Source organism: Pholis gunnellus (genome assembly GCF_910591455.1).
Source record: "Pholis gunnellus genome assembly, chromosome: 14".
NCBI classification, from domain to species: Eukaryota; Metazoa; Chordata; class Actinopteri; order Perciformes; family Pholidae; genus Pholis; species Pholis gunnellus.
Genome location: NC_136541.1, coordinates 15,325,721 through 15,339,414, shown reverse-complemented (window position 1 = coordinate 15,339,414; position 13,694 = coordinate 15,325,721). Strand labels below are relative to the sequence as shown.

Sequence of the window (13,694 nt, the reverse complement as noted above, 5' to 3'; positions counted from 1 at the left end):
GTCGGAGATATGTCACTGCACTTCCATGTGGTGATGGGTTTTTGGGGATGGAAGGGCTTCCAGTGGTTACACTCCCCAGAGCTCATTGGAGAGAAGAGTACGCTGTGTTCTGTTGTGTGATTCTGCCATTGGTGCTTGTCTTTGCCAGAATATTTTGGTGTAAACATTGTGTTTTATACGCTCAATTAGGAATCAAATTAGGGAATGGTAAACAGCGAAGGGACCTTTGTTTTCCAGTTGTTTTATCATTCTACTCTCTGCTACCTTCAACTGTGCATAATTACTCATTGCCATTTACAGGCCTCTACACTCATTAGCGGGGCCTCAACCCTGAGCCAAGGGGCCGGGTATTTTTAGGATACATGGGTATCTTAAAGCGATTATTACGCCTTGCTAAAACATTTCACAAAGCAGTTTTGCATTAAATGGGCTGGTAAGGAATGATCGGTTTTTGGGATCATCTAGATTAAGATGGTGATTGTTAGCAGTTCATTACCCTGAGATTTCCTTTTTTAATCTAAATGTAAATGTGGATATTAAGATCTAGTTTTATAGTAGTATACACGTGTGTGTAAAACTGTCTACAACTTAATTAAAAAAAAGGGAATTAGATAATGTTGTATTACAGCTGTTGGATGGATATAAGACTTCCTCTCTAAGATCACACAACAGTTTGAAGGCATTCTTTTTGCTATGTTGCCATTAATAAATAGATCATTATGACAATGAATTGTAAAAAAGGCAAATGCCATTACAGTTTATGAGACAAAGTGATGTTATGTCCACCTTATCTTCTATCGCAGAAACAGCAATAAGAACACAGGTCTCATAGTAACTCTGTTGACTCTCTGTTTAAGAGTGTTGGAGTGATATTTTGGCCACAGATTTAGGTACCAGCAGGTTGATTATTTCCTAAACAGAGCTGCTGTGCCTGTGACTATTTAAAGTTCACTGCTTTTGGATTGCAAACAATTAGGACAAATAGAATTCAGGGATATTTTAGACATGCACATATGATATGAATGCATGACATGTTTTTGTTCTTCTCTTGATTAAAGTTCATAAGAATGAAACAAGCAGCCAGTAAACATTTGCAATACATGGGGGCGATCTTGTTGGCTCAGGGATTGGATCTCTCAAAATACTTACTCTTATGACATTGTTTTTATATTCAGTCAATATTAAAGGCACATTGCTTAAATGCCAAGCTAGCTGTAAGCCTGAGCTCCATAGAAGATCACATACAAATGCAAAAGCTTCTAAAATTAGAAATAATTAGAAATAATATTAATTAGAAATAGTTAATTGCTACTCATACTGTAGCTTCCTAATTATACTATACACCAGCTCTTGGTTTATATCATTAGTAGAACATTTTTTTAATCAAATAAAACAATAAAGAAACCTGATTATAGAAAACAACTACAAAGCCTATCAAAAAGCTGGCGGACGTCTTTGATCACAAATGGCAAAACTCAATTCTCATTTACATAAAGCGATTTCCTTTTCATAACACTTACCTGAATGCACAGTCTGTCCTTTCCTCTTGAGAATGTCTGTAATGACTCATGTAGATTACTGTGGATGATCTAAGCTGTATGTGCTGTGCATCTTGCAGTACATCGTGTCCCTATAAAATACGTCCATTGCTTTAAAACGTAGCTCGAAGCTGCCGCCTGAATCTTTGTCCACACCCGCTTTCATTATCAGTTAAACACTTATTAAAAATGTATGTGATATGGCACCAGAGTATATGTGTAATGCATTAGGTAAAGCTAAGTAAAGGGTCCAAATGACTGGATTGGCTGATAAAGCTCCAACTTCTGTATTTGTGTTTCTAATTCTAATTGTAAAGTACACATCTAGATGAGCAAGCCTCTTCTCTCTGTCCTCACCACTTTCCCAACATAATGATTCATTGTTTACAATCCACACTTCCTCGTTAGGTTAAGCTCTGCTGGTGACAGAGCTATGGTGAAAAAAAGGTTTGAAGGCCATAAATGTCATAGACAGTGTTGAGCAGAGCAACAGCACAGGAGCAAAAAGAGCAAGAGTGGGCATCTTTGGCTAACTGCTATAGATTAATTGATCTAGCCATGAAGTTAATGAGCTAGATCCTTTTTAAAAGAGACAAGTGCTGAGACAGAGGAAGCTAATGGTCTCTCACAACTTAGAGTGGTAAGAAAGAGAAAGCTATTTATCTTGCAACATATACTTTATTCACCGTATGACAGAATCGCAAGGCAATTGACGAGGCCTGTAACTGCCGATTTTATCACCTCATCTTGATCATCCTTCTTAGCAAGTCATGATCCGCAGACAACTCAACACAGGGGACAGCAACGGGTTTTTGACTATAAACTCCCAGATAGCTCAATAGCCATTTTTGCGAGTTGACAAACCGGATTTGATTTGACAATAAAGTTCGTGAACATCCTCACACCGTCACATTAACGTGCCTACATACGTAATGCGGGGGGGGGGGGGGGCTTTTGGGATTACAGTTTGCTAAGTGAAGTTAGACTGATCAAATCAGCATTGCAATCATATTGCAATCAAACACCGGCAATAAAATTCTCCATGCTCACATAACTTCTCTTGACTGATTTCACCCCTCATCAAGTAACTCTTCATCTCTGTCTGTCATACCCCTTTGCCTTTTTTTCTCTCTGTTAGTTGGCAGTGGGCAATGAGCCTGGTCAGTCCCTTGTTAGGTTCTGATTACAGCGTAGATTGTCGTGCAAGCACATGTTACTGCCTGCTGAGCGGCGATATGTTTCGGAGGGCGGTTTTCTCTCCTGCCCCGGCCAGCCAAGGATGGATTGGCACAGCGGAGTCTCCTGGAATACCAATGCCTCCTTGTTGTCTCTATCTCTTTCCCCGGCTCCTCTCTGACCACTCCTCTATCTGAAAGATATGCTCGGTGCCTTGGCACACAGCTGCGTCTCCCTGGGAAATAAAATTGACCCGAGCCAACGTGCCATGCGCGATGCAGAGCGGCTAACTGCCAACGCAACGCTCGGATATGACGAGTCTTTGCGGAGCAAAGGAGATTATACGGCTCTCTCGATCTGTATCGAGCTCACACTGTGCACGCAATACACAGACGCACATACACGTGCGCGCGCACGCACATGCAGACACTCGACTCGTGCGTGCGCTTTCAGTAAGCCAGATTTCCCAGTCGGCTGGTCTGTCATTGGCCGGCTGTTCAAAGGGAAAGTGTGGGCCAAAAAAATACTGGCTGTGAGGTTACCATGGTAACAGCCTGCCCAGGGGCGTGGGCTGTCTGCTAAATTGTGCGCTGGTTTGTTAAGGCTCACACACACACACACACACACACACACACACACACACACACACACACACACACACACACACACACACACACAAGAGCACACACACACACACACACACACACTTTAATTTAAACAGAATGTCACTTCCGACATTCATTGTCTAGCAGACACCTGCTCTGTTCATTAGCATTCAGACTGTTGGATTTCACTTCCTCATGTGAAGCGAACGGATAATTTTGGAGAAATCACACACAGGCCTATTTATTGTCTTTATCTGGACACTGTCTCTCGTTATTTTACTGCTGCACTGCCCTCTATCGAATCCGGCCAGACACGGTTTTCATTCTACAAACATGGGGGAGTACGGTGCTGAACTGGTGTTATATATATATATCCAATATAAGGGCATTAATGGGTGTCAAAACAGAGAAAGTGATTTGTTTCCTATTATTTTCTCTTTTTTCTCCTCCTTATGTGTTCCCTAATGCCTCTCTCTTCTGATACAAGACGACACAGCAATATAACAAGATGTGGAGTTTCAAAGGGTAGCCTAATTGGGGGATATCTCAGCTTTCTCAGGGGGGTTTAAGAATTGTTCACCGGGGTTTCTGCAGCGTCAGATATTGCTGTATTAGCTAGATGAGAGGACAGGCATGTCAAGATGATCGGTGTTTGGTGAGGGTAGCAGAAAGTTAAGAAGAGTTGTGTGTGTGAATTTATGTGTGGGGGTGAGTTTGTGTGTACGTGGGCGGTTGTGGGTGTAGGTGCGTGTTTTAGCTCGAAAGAGAGGCTCCGACAGGGCCAGAATGGACAGATGATTAATGATCAGGGGGGAGTGTTCTGTGGGAGGAACTCTTCAGCACCGCAGCTCTTCACAAAAGCCGCCGAGGTATGCTCCAAGCACTACACTCTTTCAACCATCCCTTTATTCCTGAGAAAACCTCTCTGGCCCTCTTTTATTCCTCCTCACATTCTCTCTTTCTGTGAGATTAGAAGGTGACGACAGGCGGCAGTGGAGACATACACTGACCAGACATGCCAAGTGAAGTCACCACTGTGAACCCCCGATGACCGCACTTGGGAGAAGTTACATACGTTTTTAGCCTCCGATCAGATCAGACCTTGGACTGAGATGTTTTTTGAGAGTCTCTGTTGGCAGTTTATGAGAAATATGCAAAATGTTTCTTGAATCCGTTTATACGAATGAATAAATCATAACCCTAAAAGGCATTTTACCCCGACTTTTAATATCCTGCGGGCATTTCCTCTGACATGCCTTTGTTTCGAGCCGTGCCTCTGTCTCAACTTATTGTATTATGCTTTTAAATGACCTTGTGGAGAAATGGAACACCTGGGTTGGAAAAGCAACTCACTACGTGAATTCTGGCTGGAAAATGAACAATGGAAGTCGAGCGAGACTGAATACGAATAGGCTGCAGCACTGATTGCCTTTTTGTTTTAAGATGTTGGCTGTCTTGCCACGTTTTGTGTCCCCTCTGTCAGACAAACGTGTTAATTTCACCACTCGGTTGATATCGTCTAATTTGTCAGATACGCAAATCCATGCAGGGGTGCCCTTGGAATGTATGCAGCCTGTGGTTTGAGTGGGAGAGAGAGCTCTGTTTCTGAGTGATTGAGCAACGAAATAGTGGAATAGGGGTCAACTGGGGTCTTGACCCGATCATAAGCCTGTCTGTATGAGTGTTTGTGACTGGGGGGGGTATATGCATGACTCCAAAGCCTGTGATCCATCCCATGTGATGGATGAGGGCCAGGGTTAAGGGTGTATTGGGGGCTTAAGAGTTGTACTTAAGGGTCACTGACGCTAACCCACAACTTGTGGCTTTCTTTGGGTCAAGCACCCTCTCCACGCAATGTTTTAAAACCTCAGACGAGCGGAGTTATATTTCAAAGCTGAAACGTACGTTTTTTCAATTTAAAAAGACTGTGTATACATCTTGGCGGAAAAATGTACAGATTTCATCGAGCGAAAACCTATTTTACAAAGAAAATGTCTTTACATGAGTCATAAATTTCGACATGCTTTACTTTGTCAATATCGGTGTGCGACATAATTTGTTTTAAGTGATAAACATCTCATATTACAGAATGGAACTCTTTCCTTTAAATCTCAGATTTATCACAGTACCTTTCCGCATCACCTGCTGCAAACGTTTGATTGCATCCCACACAATTTCCTGCCAAGCCATTTCTGGTGGTTTTAAAACCTCATACATACTTCAGAGGGATGCCAAAAGCAAAAGTCAGGGCAGGACTTAGTGTACTGTAACTTTGATTGGGTTTCAGTCGGAAAGCCATTTCCAAACCCGTCTTGGTCATAAGCCTTTGCGTTGGGTGTCCTGCAACTCCTTCCTGACTGTTCATTTCCATTTTTATCTCACACACACCTGGTGATGCTTGCATGACAAGCTAATATAAGTCTTATTCCCCTGCCTCCATAAATCCCATGTCTCCAATGAACTTGGATTCTGATGGGCTATATATATATATATACATTCTACAACTGCACATTCTAAACGCATGCACCTTGTCTGGCACAGTAAGCGTGCTTCCACGTATGATGTATTGCCTGCAGTGTGTACTCTACGCTCAGCAAATACATTGCGTATAGTCTAACCCAATGCATACATCAGCCATTGTTAAAGCCTCTCCTCAGAGACTAGCTCATGTTGCTAATCTTCTCATGTAGCACTTGCCCAGGCCAATCAATACATCTGTCGTGTAGAAGGACGATCTGAGTTTTCTCCGTATTAACTTGGAATTTGGAAATGTTTGGTATACAAAGTTAGCCCACTGGCTTGTTTGTTAACTGCTTTCAGATTGAGGTTGTTGCCTTTATCAGAAATGTAAGGAGAAAGAGTACCTGCTGGGAAAATGACAGTGAAGAGATCATCGTCTCATCTCTCCTGGTCAGGCCTGCTGTGACACGAGTTCATCGCAGTTCGACTTTGATGAGTAGCGAACAGCGATCCGCAGCTGCCATACCTCCGTCAACTCGCTCTCCTGAGCTCGAGACAGAAGGAGAGAAAGAGAGGAAGGCAACCGAACTTTAACAAGATTCAAACCTGTCAATCAAGACAAGAAAGCAACAAGGGGAGGAAAGGTGGGAGAAGAGTGAGAGCAATTCAGTGCCAGTGGGACAGACAAAAAACTAAAGATGTGAGGGCCGAGGAGGAGAGAAGAATACAGAGAGAATCCTGTAGAGACCACTTGAAAGGAAGGAATGTTTTGTTTTTTACATGCAGCCAGTTCAGTTGTGGGTTATCCTCCCACTGGGGAGACTAATTGCTTGTTGATCTAATGTTCTATCCCCTCATGTCCCCGAAAACCAACACATTTGATGAGTGATGGGTCTGCATGCTTTTTTTCCTGCAGGACAGGAACTCCTGGCCTCCTCCAATCTAAATATTCACAAATCAGGAGGAAAGACTTTGGGCTCAGTTCCAAATTCGATGAAGCATAAAGCTACTCAGCCCAACGCTGCCCGCCCTCAGAACGATACCTCTGAGGGTTTGCTAACGTTGTTCACATCCCTTTCTTATTCTCTCTCTATGTCTCTGCCCATTTTTGTTTCTTCCTCCCTCTTGCGCTGTGAGGCAGATCAGTGAGCAGCTAATTAATGAGTTTAATGCTAGGATTCACGCACATACTGTGTGTCAATTAGAGAAAGAGCTTCAGCTCCAAGGTACAAGTTATAATCTAGACGGACATTCATCCTGTGCTGGGTGTTTTTGTACGTGTGTGTGTGTGTGTGTGTGTGTGTGTACCGCTGCCTGTTTGTTTTAGCCTGCTGTCACTTATCTCCCCTCCTGTAATGCTGATCTTGCAGCATCTTCAGTTGTCCACGGAGAGGCATTCATTTATCTCGGGTTCTGTAGAACATATGCTAGTCAAGTGGCGGAAAATGTGGGTGCACCATTTCATTTAATGGGGTCAGCGGTGGTTACACGAGTTGCTGTGTAAATCAGTTCCGTAAATGTATTCTGGAGGGGAGGATGGCGTCGATGCCGATACGGGAGTGTTTTTTTAGGACGTGTGTTTATTTGAGTGAGTGTGTACACAAGATACTGTAAGAGAGAGTGCGTGTGTGTGTGTGTGTGTGTGTGTATGTATTTTTCAGCTCACAAGTTTGCCTTAAGGCATTTTTGCAGCACTGCTATCTCAGATGGCTGATTCAGCAAAGCCTTCCCTGCTTTCCTCTTCGCTTTTGCCCATTTATGAGTGTCCGGGCTAGCTACTGTCTGTCTGTAAACACACAACCCGAGGGCAGAACCCATATTCTGTTCACACCCCATTAAACACACACTGAACAACTTATTGTGATCCCTTTTCATAAGAGTCAGGGCAATAGATTTGAAGCGCTCTGTGTGTGTGTGTGTGTGTGTGAGAGATGGCCATGTGCATGCGCGTGGTTCTTCGCTCACCCCGATGTATGAATTTTATATGGCAAAGATGATGACACATAAGTTCTCTCCCACTCTCCTGCGGAAAATTAATTTTTGATCTGTGTTTTATCGCCTTGTAATCTCTGATACCTTCGGATGTTATTGCTTTATAAAATGGCTCTGCAGCTGGTTTGTGCTTCCCCATATGGCCAGGGAGAGTTTTAAGAGTCTCAATGTTCTTGTATTAGATGGAGCTCGATCTTCTCGCACATGAGATCTGTGCATTTCACATCATGAGAGGTCACAAACTTCCTCTCCCACGCACTAAAATAGTTGCTCACTATTACCTTTATACTCTCTTATAAACCCTGTATAACCTGTTCCTCCTTACATCCACAGCACAGCTATATGTTTTCCACAGGGGGGGATATCCTTGTGTACTGCAGCTGTGAAATGCCTTACAGCTCCTCCTCCTGTTTTATAAGGTGCTTGTGGTTGTTGTGGTGCCGTCCTGTATGCGTGTTTGGATGCGAGTTGGTCTGGCTGTGTGTGGACAGTGTTGTGTGACTAGACATGAGGTCAGTCAGTTAGCCTCTAGTGTGTCTGTTAGGCTGCCACCAAAGGAGATGGGAGAGCAGCCGCTGTTGTGGGCAGCCGCTTAAGTTTTGTGTGTGTGTGTGTGTGTGTGTGTGTGTGTGTGTGTGTGTGCATGATGCCTCCTCTTTCTCCTTCACCAGTTATCATCGGAGATGGCCGGCTGCATGGTATGGATGGAAGACCCTTTTTACTACGTAATAAAAGGAGACTCCGGCTTCCGAACCCAGCCCCTCAGTGCATTTTTTTTTAATGAAACATAAAATGTTTAAATGAAATCTTAAAAGCCTGTACTGTTCCACATTCTCCGCTGTTTGATCCGGCAGGGAGTGGTTATGGGACCAACTCCATGGTCATTGTTCTAATTAACTCTCCCTCTATCCATGCTCTTCATAACTCTTGAAATAGAGGGCTCTTAATCGGATACAATAGAACCATTTGTGAAAAGCAAAATCAGTTCCGCTTTCAGCGATTTCTTGTGCTTTGAATATCTGAAACACGTAACCGATGGCTCATTATTTTGTTTAACTGATACAAATCTTTTGTTCCAATAATATATCTTGCATTTGTGCCTTCACACAACCATGAGTATACCCTACATTCTGTTTCTCAGTGGCAGTCAAGCCTTTACATTCTTTTACTCAGGCGAGTCGACGCAGCTTGAGAAACTGTAAGATGCTTGTCCCATTAAATTTATAACCGCTCCCCTCCGGAGTGCAGCAGCACCTCAGCTTCGTCCCCCATCAGTAAGCCTGCTAAAATATTAGACATTTATCATGGTTATTATAGTCAGTAAATCCTTCCACACAGTGCAGAAACCCTTCAGCTTTGTATTCTTTTGGGATATGAGGATAAATGGATTAGGTTATTGCCTAGACTGGCCCAGTGATATCTACCACAATAATCTTTGTCCTCCACCACAGCCTTTAGAATTCAGGGCTCGAACACTTTAAGCTAACCTCCACTAATTTACGACTTTGCCTCATGTGTTGGTCTTAAAGATTTGAGCAAGAAACTACTACTAAGAAACAGTGGAGATGAAAAATGAGCAGGTGAAATCACTGCTTTGCGAGGCTGTACAGCCAGTCAGTAAGTTCTCCCTCACCAACTGCCTCAGCCGTTCATTGAACAAGCTAAAATGGCTGAATGTGTTGCGGCGACCACGACAATGTAACAACTACCAATGATTTGCCCACAGATGGCCAACTTTCTACTCAGGGCTGCTAGAGTAAGACAGTCTGATTGTATCTACTAATTGTGTACATAAGGATCATTTTCACGATTGAAGACTCAGTATTAAATAAATAGTTAGACATTTTGGAAAATATTTGCGAGATGAGAAGACTGATCCCCGCTCATGTCTTGCCAGATATTAAGCTATACAGCCAGCAGCCGGTTAGCTTATTTTAGCTTAGCATTAAGAATGGGAACAGGGAGGAACAGCTAGCTTACCTCTGTCCAAAGGGAACAAACTCCATCTAAAGCTCACTAACGAACATGTTGTAATTAATTTGTTCAATCCATATAAGAACCAAACTGTAAAAATGTAAATGTGTGGTGTTAAGGCGGTTATGTTTCTAGTCCGTTTCGACTTGGACTCTTCTCTGTCTCAGTCTGTTTTCATCTCTGCTCACCATTCTAGCTGATACACCAGACCCAGATGCCTGGCTATTGCATACTCGTCTCGTGGATTATTTATTCATGTTTTTATCTATTTTCTAACATTGCTTGTCTGTTCCCACAGCATGCCCCCCGGGTACCTTCAAGTCAACCCAGGGTCCAGGTCTGTGTCTACAGTGCCCTCCTAACAGCCGCTCCACAGCTGAGGCCGCGACCATCTGTGTGTGCCGCAACGGTTACTACCGCGGCGACGCCGATCAGCCGGATGAACCCTGCACCAGTGAGTTTATCGTACATGACATTACCGACACACTTACATTCTTGTCAGACGAGCACCTGTAATCGGCATCCATGTATCCATTTTAGCATACATTTATATGCATCAATATTGAATAGACTGGTCATGCATAGACAAGCCGCTAACAACAGTGTAGAGGTTGATTTTTTTGTCTATCTCACTCTGTCTGTGTCTCTTTCTCACTGTCATAAAACCAGCACATGTAGTAGCATTTAAATGAGCTTGTATCTAGAGCCGTAGTCTTCTCAGACTGCTCATAATAATAATTTTAGGGTTTCCATTATTGATGTCTCCATCACTGTGCCATTGAGCTTCCTCTCTGTTTCCTCCCAGTTATCTTACTCTCTCTGTCTCTTTTTCTTGCTGCTGTTGTTCTTTCTTTCTGTCTGCTATCATCCCCTGAAGTCCTAATTACTCAGGCAGATGCTGCGAAGCTTCGACACTGTCCTGCCGCTACCCGCTGGAGATCCAATAAGGCCTCTCACAGCATCATATTTATCTTAATGTGATGTAAAAGCAATATGCTAAGCTTTCCTGTCGTTCCCTGCTGATACACAGTTACACAGAAGGAGAGCACTGTTAGACCCCCCCCAAAAAGTTAGTTTACCTCTCTTTATTTGCTGCCTCTGGGGAGTGTCTTAATGGTTTATTCACCTCACAACAGCAGACCTGGAAGCTTTATTGGTGTGGTTATGTATTCATTTAGTCCTGATTTATTCACATAGACCTGGCTAATTGGCCTCAGGAATGGGCTCAGGACCACACTCCTTTGGTAATCGTTTAGCAGCTGGAGCCTTCACAGCTAAAACGTGTATTGAATGCACCTCTTTTGCCATGTTTCCTTTTTACAACTATGAATACTGCAGTGGAACCCAAATATTGCATGGCTGTCTGTGTGACTGTTTGAACGCTTCCCAAGTGTAGCCATCCACAGCTTTAGGCTTTGGATGTTCTCAACGGATGACACCTCACTTTCACCTTGAGTTTTCTCCACCCTCCCATGGTATACTACATACCTCTCTGGTGAATTAGTGAGCGCTCCATCAACTATAGCATCTGCCTCTACCTTGAGGTCTTGAATTTTCCCGAAGCAATCTCCACAACCGTTCCCCGTTGGAGCTTTTTGAACAGATCCCTCCGGTCTGTGTTCAGTTTCCGAATGCAGGCTGCGTTACTTTCTTTCTCTTATTTCAATCAAAGCAATTCTGTCTTATCTTCTCTGTCTACTCTGTTCTTTTTCTTCACACTTTTCCTCTCACGATCAGTACATCTTCACTCCTCTCAATATCTTAACAGGCTGTTTTTTTAATACACATCCTAGGTGCCCAGTAAAATACTTGTTAATAGGTTTAAAAAAAGGAAAGCTTGCCCAATGTTCCAATCACAGTTACACAGTGGACTACGAATAAAACATTCATTACAAAAGAAAAAAAACTACACATGCATTTTAAATACTACTGAGAATTTTTTTCCAACCACCCCTTTTAACATTACAATCTGAAACCAACCTCGGTTCCTCCTCAATTGGTGTTGACGGAATTATTTTGCAACAGCACATTCAAAGCCTTCTCTAAAGGTTGAATCATACGGTAGCAGCTGAGCTCAACGCTCGGGGTGCCCCAGATCTCAGCATGGGGGTGCAGTGAGATCATCCGAGTAAGAATCTCTTTAATACTGCTGGTCCTGATAAGAGCACTGCTTGAGTAGCATAAATCAGGCCAATCTGCAGCAGCAGATGCTGAAGCTTTCGCGCTTCTTGCCGCCATCAGAGGCGCGGGTCCTTGTGTGCCCCAGATCAGTCTGATTAGCTTGCTGATGGATTGTCCGACGCCTGGCTCTGTCAGCAGGGGCTTCACGTAACCCCCCCTCCCCCCCCCCTATGCCAAGCCTGGGATGCACTTCAAACTCCTGACTCCAGCCATGCCTGAACACCACGTTCTATCTCGCTGTGGGAAGCCCACTCCTCTCAGCTTGGCTACCCAGTATCCCGGGATTTGGGACAGTGGCTCGCTTTTCCCTTTTCCCTTCCTCAGGCTCCCCCAGTCTGATGTACCCATGGGCGTGCACGTATAAAAAGGAATTCATGTGTATGTGTGAGAGATGTGTGTTTTGGGGGAGGGGGAGGGGGGAGGTCAGCCAGCTCCCCCATGCTGGGTTTCTCAATGTGTGAGTCAGAGAAAGAGAATGACAAGCTGAGTGGTAGCTGAGGGGAGTCGGGCGGTGAAACCAGTGTTGATTGGTCCATCGGGGAGAAGGGCCGCAGTAATGGAGCACGCTGGTGTGAGGAATAGTGGAGAGGGAAAGGGAATGACGGGAGGGAAGGACTAATGACAAAGATAGATAGAAGACAAAAATCCATCAATACAGTGACAAGCTGAGATTTGAATCTGTTAATGTTAAGTCCAAATGTAGAAGAAATTATGGATTTAAATAGTTGTCTGGGGAAGTTCTACACACAGCCCACAGTAACTCAGGATAAGTCCCAGTGACGCTCAATACAATGTTATTTAAAAAAACAAAACAAAAAATGTAATTGAATCAACATAGCTATAAGAAAAGAGAAGGAAAACAGGATGGTTTTACATTCCGGATCCGTACCACATTGGCTCTAAATCTTGCGGATCAAATTCAGTACTCTTAAATGTCTGTGGCCCGTCCCCTGAAAACCTCCTTGAGCTCTGTCAAACACCGTCTGCCCCTCGTGAAAACAAACAAAACCCATCAAAGTTCCTGACTGAAAGGCGGGGGGATATTTGCGTTTCCATTCTCCTCAGCAGTCCATTTAGACTGTTCTTCTTCTGTGCTCTCCTATTTACTGCATCTTCTCTCTCCTTGTTCTGTTTTTTCAAAGAGAAAGAGGAGGGAGCCGTCAAGGTGCATAAATATTCTGTTCTTTTATCTTCGTTTTTATCTCCTCATGAACTGTGCTGTCAGTTCTGCAGTCAGTTGACGGTACTTCCCACAGCAGTCAGCTTGCCAGTTTCCTCTCTCAGTAAATAGTAAATGCAGCTAAATCAAGGTAATTGTCTCTCCTACTCTAATCCCTCTACTGGCTAGGAAGACTTAATGCTCCAGTGTAGTGTGCACATGCATGCACACATGTTTTAAAAAGACACTAGTCTCTCTCTCTCTCTCTCTCTGTGTCACATGCACAGCCAACTTAATTTGACTTTTGGGGTTAGTGTAAATAGGAATGCAGGTTGTGGAGATTATCCTTTATTCAGTTAAAACAAATCTTCAGCATTTTCATATTGTGTCTCCTCAGACAAGTCATTGTGGAAGCACCCACATCTCCCAAACTGCACTGCATGCTCCCATACACACCAACACAAAAGTCTATCTATGACTCCCTCAGTCTCTCAGCCAGACAGTATTAGTCCTTGTGACATGTTTTATTTTTTGTCTCATCAACCCACACAACCCGTCTTTCTTTCTCCTGGCTCCTCCGGCTGTGATCTGTATCTCCACACAGGGACC

At 43.6% G+C, this 13,694-nt stretch overlaps 1 protein-coding gene across 2 annotated transcripts in view; it reads left to right on the top strand.

Moving 5' to 3' along the window:
• ephb1 (EPH receptor B1) overlaps positions 1-13,694 on the top strand; it is a gene marked incomplete at both ends in the record, with an annotated part of 137,100 nt that overhangs the window by 74,176 nt on the left and 49,230 nt on the right. For both annotated transcript variants that reach the window (XM_079173575.1, XM_079173576.1), the window contains one exon: positions 10,044-10,199. In XM_079173575.1, the coding sequence (XP_079029701.1) occupies positions 10,044-10,199 (156 nt within the window). The remainder of the gene's footprint in view (positions 1-10,043; positions 10,200-13,694) is intronic.